Raw genomic sequence first — 8,429 nt, 5'->3', positions numbered from 1 at the left:
ACTCTTGGTATAGGTGAATTTTTCTAGATAATAAAGTCACCTAAGAAATGAAATGTTGATTGTTCCTGCTCTTTGAGGTATATTTAGAACTATAAATTATATATTTTTACTGAATACATTCATGAGATTGAGATAGAGACTGTTAAACTTAGGAAAAGAATTACTTGAAGTAGAATATATATCTTCGGATAAATGCAGAATTTTGATATTTGTCCTCAAAGATATTTCTAAAAACTAACATAAGGACTGTGTGCATGTGTGTTTAGTAGTTCAATCGTGTCCAAATCTTTGCAACCCTTTGGACTGTAGCCCATCAGGATTCTCTGTCTATGGGTTTTTCCAGGTAAAAATACTGGAGTGGATTGCCATGCCCTCTTCCAGGGGATCTTCCTGACCCAGGAATCAAACTCTCATCTCCTGTGTCTCCTGCATTTCAGGTGGATTCTTTACCTGCTGAGCCATCAAGGAAGGCCCAACATAAAGACTATCTATGTTTAATATTCAATAGTTTTAGTTTACTTGAGCAAATTAAGAAAACTGTAAAATATTTATGTTGGAGTATATGCTGACAGTTTTCTTGGAAAAAATAGGAATACTGTTAAATTCTAAAAAGTAAAACATTAGAAATGACTTAAACAGAATAGACCAATAGACATGTATTTTTACTTTAGTTGCATTTATTTTTTACTCTTCCTCCATCCAATCAGTCTCACTGTCTGATATACCAGAACTATATCCCATAGCTTTACGACGGATCAGGATGTGACTTTCTTCATTTTTAGGAATCTCCATTTTGACTTTGGGTGCACATTGTTCTTTAGTTTTGCATAGCAGAACACCTTTTCTTATTGCTTCCATCAAGGCCATCCTTGCTTTATTGATCATTGGTAGAGTTGATGGAGGAGATTGCTTAAAGCCAGGACAAACTGGAGTTGATGAAGATTGAGACACTGATAGAGCCCAAGGGCTTGATATGGAAGATGGTGACTGTACAAAGGAAAAGAGTGATTGTAGAGTGGACAATTTTGTTGACTTCAAACTTGATGATCTTGGGTGTGGTGTAGTCAAATGTCCTGTTGGTTGTGCAACTGAAGATCTTGGCAACTGTGCAACTGAAGATCTTGATGACTGTTTATCTAAACATCCTGATGGTTGGGCAACTGAACATCTTGGTAACTGGGCAACTGAAGGTTTTGATGATGGAATCAAAGATACTGATGTTTGTGGATATGAAGATACTGATAGTGGAATTGAACTTTGTAGTGTTTGTGGATTTGAAGATCTTGGTAATGGTGCAATTGAAGACCTTGATGTTGGTGGAACCACATATCTTGGTGGTGGTGGAAGTGACGATATTAGTCTTGATGGAACTGAAGATCTTGGTGATTGCACATCTGATACAGAGTCATTTAGATCTGTAACTGCAGCCCTTGATTGAATTCTAGGTGAAGTTACTGGAGGAGATAAAGGTGGTGGCATTTCCTGATCTTCACTTTGTGGGACTAAATCATCTGGTATAAGTTCATAATATTGGAAAGGTTCAGGTGTTGGAGGAGAGAAATCTGTTTCAGGTGGTGTAATTAGAAGAGCTGTATCAAGAGTGGTCTGCAGGCAATCAGGAGGTGGTGATGCTGCTGGATCACTGAAAACAGTTGGTGTAAGTTGAGTCAGGGAATGCATTACTGAGGAAATACTTGTCCTCTTTGAAGCTCTTAATACAGCTAACCAATCAGGTGGTAGTGGAGGTGGTGAATTGGGTGCTGTGGGACTCACGAACACCTCTGTTTTAAGACAAGTTCGAGATTGGGGTTGCAAGTCTTCTCCCATTCCAGTTCCATAATTGACATAGGTATGTGAATTTTTCACATCGCCAGCTCCATGCATTGGCTGTTGTAGAGGGCTGGATAATACCTTTCCTACAGTTCTTGTTAGAAGTTTACTGATTTCACTAAATGGGAAAGTGCAAAATGAATTTTCAGCTGATTGATCTACATACGAATGAGAGGTCTCACCACAGGCATCTGTGATATGGTCCACAGTAATATTATCTTCTATCGGTTGACCTTGAGGCACACATTTTGGCTCATATGGATAATCTAGGTGCTTCTTCTTTTGCTTGACCTTCCCCCCCTTTTGTTCTTCACCCTCAGAATATGAAACAGGACAAATCTTTAAACTTTCTCTACCATCTTGGCAGTAACTAGCAGGCATAATAAGAGATGATGTCTGTACACAGGAATCATGTTTTCCATACCTTTTAACAGATTTGGAAGAGTATACTTGCTGTGATTGAAAAGCTGTATTTTGAAATATCCTCTTTGATTTTCTAACTTGCAAGGACACGCCTTCATTTAGATCATCTTGGGTAATGCCATCAGTTAACTGGATTACACTCTGTTGTAAAGTGTTAAGTTTGAAATAGAGCCTATCGACCTCTTTGGTTAGTTCCCCAAAACATGTATTCAGTATATTTATTAGATCATTTACTTGTCTAGCTATATTGTTTAAAGACATCGGGGTTACATAAACTAACTCCTCTCGAATTTTTCTGGGCCCTGCTGATTGATTTGAGGGACCTTCATCTTTTTCTTCATTTAACGACATTTCAGAACCACATTAGTTTACTAGGAAAAGTTGCGAGGGCTCACCTGTCTCACCTCTTTTGAGCATCCACAACTCTTTTCAGACTCACTCCAAGCTTTACAGGGTTTTTAATTCTGCCGGCAACATCCAGCAATTGGCAGACACTGCTTGTATGCAAGAATAAAAGCTCCTACCTCCAGTTTTTGAGCAGTAGTAACCTGGCAACCAAGTCCTATGTCAGAATCTTAATATTGCACAAGCAGTGAGAGAATAATGCCTTCAAATCATTGCCACGCCCCTCTGGCCCATCCTCTCTGGAACTAGTTTCACAAAGATAGAGACCAGCCAGAGAGAAACAAACAGGGTTACCACCTAACCTCTCATTTAATGTTTCTCAAAATATGGCCCTAGATATGAGACCATATTATCCCATGTGACCACCAACTTACTTCACTGACTTTAAATAGCATTTGTCTCTCATCTGATTCCAAAAATTATCTTACACTTGAAATGTTTGTTCTGAGCTCCTCTTGGATATCAACATGTTCTCTTATTCTACCCACATCTATCTCTCCTCCCTGCATCTCTTATTTCTGAATACAAGTCCATCAATCCAGTTACTCATGTCCAAAACTTGGTGATTCACTTTATCCTTGACACTTCTCTTATTTCCATATCCAGTCTACAATATGGGCAGTTCTATCTCAAATTATATTCCCCAATGTATCCACTTCTCTCCACCTACCTTACCACTAGTAAATTTCTCACCATCTTTGATCAGAATGATCAGAGCAGCCTTCTAAATAGTGTTTCTGTTCTTCTCTTTCCCTCTTCCAATCTATTCTCCTTCCTCCTTCATCCATATGTCTGTGCATCCTTCCATTCATCATCTATCAAAGTAAGTGTTTAAAATATTCAATTTATAAAGACCTCTAGGTAAGATGGTAAGGTATAGCTAAATGACCAAAAAAAAAAAAAACAAAAACAAAAACAAAAACTCATCCTCAAAAAATAAATTATATGAACAAAAATGAATTTTAAAATGAAAAAGTAAGTACTTCAGCACCATAAATAAAATAAGGGGCATAATCCCCTACCATGCACTAGGGAAACTGATGTCCAAAGACATGGAGACCAGGGATTTTAGGAACTTGTACACAACTTCTATTCACATTGCTTAAGGAGTGTCTTGATGATGGGGTTGAGGCTGGTATTGACTGGAAGAAGTTGGTAAGCATTTGGAAAAGTGTCACTCAGAACTACAATCTGTAGGGAAAGGGTTGAAAAAAGCAAATGAGTTTCCTGGGTGAAAGGTACAAGGTATCTCTCTCTCCTCCATACTTCCAAACTGACACAAGAGTTTTTTTAAAAAAAACTTTCCCAGACTCTCTAGCTGGGATAAATATGGGAAAGAGAAAACAGAATGTCTTAAATAATCAGAGCTAGCCATGAAATTAAAAGACGCTTACTCCTTTGAAGAAAAGTTATGACGAACCTAGATAGCATATTCAAAAGCAGAGGCATTACTTTGCCAACAAAGGTCTGTCTAGTCAAGGCTATGGTTTTTCCAGTGGTCATGTATGAATGTGAGAGTTGGACTGTGAAGAAGGCTGAGCACCGAAGAATTCATGCTTTTGAACTGTGGTGTTGGAGAAGACTGTTGAGAGTCCCTTGGACTGCAAGGAGATCCAACCAGTCCATTCTGAAGGAGATCAGCCCTGGGATTTCTTTGGAGGGACTGATGCTGAAGCTGAAAATCCAGTACTTTGGCCACCTCATGCAAAGAGTTGACTCACTGGAAAAGACTCTGATGCTGGGAGGAATTGGGGGCAGGAGGAGAAGGGGACGGCAGAGGATGAGATGGTTGGATGGCATCACTGACTCGATGGACGTGAGTCTGAGTGAACTCTGGGAGTTGGTGATGGACAGGGAGGCCTGGCATGCTGCGATTCATGGGATTGCAAAGAGTTGGACACGACTGAGCAACTGAACTGAACTGACTGAATTGGTTGTAACAATAAAATATTTAATATGAACATATACTACAGATAACTGCAAAAAGAGTGGATAGCCATTTGGGAAAAGGCAGAAAGAAAGTATCAATATAAGTCTGTCTCCACAGCTGTGGGCCAATAGGGCCTTGGCCAACTACCCCAAACTGCAAAACTGTAATATCATGGCTCCAGAACAAAGTAGTATTATTATAAACATGAAAATATACATTCAGTACTGTAAGGAAACAAAAATTGGGAGATAAACTACAAAAGTTTAAGAGTTGTGATTATGTTATTGTTTTCATTTTTTATAGCAAAAATCTAATAGATACCTAAATATAGAGATAGAAGTTCAAATAAAATATACAATTATAACTATAATAATTCATTTATTCTACAATGTTTTTAAAGTGCTACCATATTGTATTCACAGATTTCCACCCAGACATAAAAGCACATGCAAATACTCTGAGGCATGAATGAGACCCTGCAAGAGGCCCTGTGGCTAGGAAATGGTATGAGGTGGGATTTGAAGGGTTTATAAATGCATCCATGCAAAAGATGTATCAGAACTGTATTAATGGTACAGATAGTGAGAAGTAATTTCATTCAAGGTGTATTTTGGAAAGGAAGAACAAGTTTCTGACAGAGGATATGGAAATACAGTGTAAGCAGTAAGCAGTCAGGTGTTCTGAGGAAAGTTTGGGCCTGCAGATGAGCGTTTGTAGTTGTTAGTGTATAAATGCTGTTTAAAGTTATGGAATTAGATGAAAAATTCTAGGAGGAAAATACAGGTACAAAAAATACATCCTTCATTATCATGAGGAATATAAACAGATATTTAAAATGAATCATAAGCGATATAGCAAAAGCTAAAAAAGCTAAATTATGAAGAACAATAACAAAGAATTAGAATTAAGAAAAGATAATTTCATATCAGCAAATTTTAATGATATAAATTCATTTATTAAAATCAACAGAAGAGTGTTTGACGCATCAGGGATACAGTAATGAATAGTACAGATAAAGTGTCTGTCCCCCTGGGGCTCATATTCTACTGAGTGAGATTAAAATAAACAAGTAAATAAATCAATATATAATATAACTTCAGATGGTGATATGTACTGTCGAAGAATATAGAGCCAGTTGAGAAGATAGATGACTGTTAATTAAGGCCATTCTGAAGAGATAATATATGAAAAGAATCCTAAATCCAAGTTACAAAAGTGATCTAAAACACTGACTTAAAAAGATGAAAGTAAAAGGATAGGATTCAACACGAAGAAAGCTGTAGTTATAATATTGATGTCAACCAGAATTGAATCTACATACACGTCTTAAACAACACAGGAGAAATATATCATTAAAAGTATAATTCAAAATGAATCTCTAATGGTTACAATATTGTATATAAACTAACACAGCATTAAAATATATAAACAAAAATTGAATAAGCAAAAAACTAAAAATTTAGAAATACAATTGACAAAATTTAACAAGGATGGAGAGAATCCAAATAAAATGAATAAAGTTGGTCTAATAGATCTATATGAAACCCTGCTGCCTGACACAAGAAAATGCACCTTTTTTACTTACCATTAGAATATTTATATATTTGGCTGTGTATTGGGCCACTACAAATCTAAATAATTAAAAATATATAAAAACAATAAAGATCACATTAATTTTAAATAACTTCTTCTTATATAATCACGTATTTATTTTGCATATTTTAATTCCATTATTTTCTCAATATGTTTATTATAGTTGCAACTTCATTGTTATGGATTTACCTGTAGACCCATGTAGTGTGTTATCCTTCAAAATCAGTTTTCCGAAGTTAATATGATTACTTCCGGGTTTTTTGTATCATATAATTTTTATATTTTTACTTTGAGAAACTGTAGAACACAGTGACTAAGAGCATGTTTTACAATCAGTTTAACTGAATTAAAATTTTGATAGTCTCAAGGCCTAGGGAAATTTTCTCATCTTTTCATTTCCTCAGTTCTGATTTGTTACATGGTGTAGTAATCACACCAATCTCATAGAGATGCTGTGAGATTTAAAGTAATTCATTCATAGCATTTATGAAGAGCGTCTGCCACAAAATGTGTACTGTGCTTAGTCACTCAGTCGTGTTTGACTCTTTGCAACCCCATGGACTGTAGCCCACCAGACTACTCTGTTCATAGAATTCTCCGGGCAAGAATACTGGAGTAGGTAGCCATTCCCTTCTCTAGGAGATCTTCTCTACCTAGGGATCAAACCTGAGACTCCTGCATTGCAGGTAGATTCTTTACCATCCTTCAACACAATAAGCTCATACTAAATGTCAGCTATTATTATTACTTTCATTCTTTTCAAGTCATGGTGGTTTTCTCTTGATAGAAGTATTTTTTTTTGACAATGTAGGATAATTTTTTCTTAAAAATTGATATTTCTAAGATTTTATTTATTTTTGTAATACCTGCATGGCTAGTCTCAATTGTGTCAGGTGTTTTAATATTTTCTGTTTAAGAATCCTTTGATTTATTGGTTAGTGTCCTTTGATTTCAACTTTGAAGACTCTCCTTAGTATTTCTTACATGGCATATTTGCTAACAATGAATTCTCCCAGGGTTGTTTTTTTTTTTTTTTTTTGTCATCTGAGAATTCTTTTTTTTTTTCTTCAGAAGAATTTTAGTAAGGAATTATTTATTGACACTTTTTTTTTTCCTGTCAGTACTTTGAATGTTAGAATGTTATCTGGCCTCCATTATTTCTAATTAGAAACCAAGTGTTAATATTATTGAAGATCCCTTGTATGTGATGAATCATTTATCTCTTTATGCTCTCAAGATTCTCTGTTTTTTACTTTCAACAGTGATTTTGAAAGTAATCACTGTCAAATCACTTTCATTTTTGATTTTGATGTGTCTACCTAAGATTGCATTACTTGAGCTACTATTTGTACTACACTGAGTTTCTTGTATCTGTAGATTAATGTTTATCATCAAATTTTGGAAGTTTTCAAATATTATTTATGTAAGTATTCTTTCTGATTCCTTTTTTGTCTTCTCTGGCATTTCCATTATGCATATTTATTACACTTAATGGTGTCCTACAGAAATACAGATCAATGGAACAAAATAGAAATAAATCCACATGCATATGGACACCTTATCTTTGACAAAGGAGGCAAGAATATACAATGGAGTAAAGACAATCTCTTTAACAAGTGGTGCTGGGAAAACTGGTCAACCACTTGTAAAAGAATGAAACTAGATCACTTTCTAACACTGCACACAAAATAAACTCAAAATGGATTAAAGATCTAAATGTAAGACCAGAAACTATAAAACTCCTAGAGGAGAATATAGGCAAAACACTCTCCGACATAAATCACAGCAGGATCCTCTATGATCCACCTCCCAGAATACTGGAAATAAAAGCAAAAATAAACAAATGGGATCTAATGAAAATTAAAAGCTTCTGCACAACAAAGGAAAATATAAGCAAGGTGAAAAGACAGCCTTCTGAATGGGAGAAAATAATAGCAAATGAAGCAACTGACAAACAACTAATCTCAAAAATATGCAAGCAACTTATGCAGCTCAATTCCAGAAAAATAAACGACCCAATCAAAAAATGGGCCAAAGAACTAAATAGACATTTCTCCAAAGAAAACATACGGATGGCTAACAAACACATGAAAAGATGCTCAACATCACTCATTATTAGAGAAATGCAAATCAAGACCACAATGAGGTACCACTTCACACCAGTCAGAATGGCTGCGATCCAAAAATCTGCAAGCAATAAGTGCTGGAGAGGGTGTGGAGAAAAGGGAACCCTCCTACACTGTTGGTG

General features: G+C 35.8%; 1 protein-coding gene across 1 annotated transcript; it reads right to left on the bottom strand.

The window, feature by feature from the left end:
* Positions 1-684: 684 nt before the first annotated feature.
* Positions 685-2,604, bottom strand: LOC138071750 (actin-binding protein WASF1-like). The gene has a single exon (XM_068963189.1). It carries the CDS (start codon positions 2,602-2,604, stop codon positions 685-687), a length of 1,920 nt encoding a protein of 639 aa, XP_068819290.1.
* Between the last annotated feature and the right edge of the window lie 5,825 nt (positions 2,605-8,429).

The sequence above is a fragment of the Capricornis sumatraensis genome, chromosome X (genome assembly GCF_032405125.1).
Source record: "Capricornis sumatraensis isolate serow.1 chromosome X, serow.2, whole genome shotgun sequence".
Classification (NCBI taxonomy): Eukaryota; Metazoa; Chordata; class Mammalia; order Artiodactyla; family Bovidae; genus Capricornis; species Capricornis sumatraensis.
Note: the sequence above shows the minus strand (reverse complement) of the source record. Positions and strands in the feature narration are given on the sequence as shown.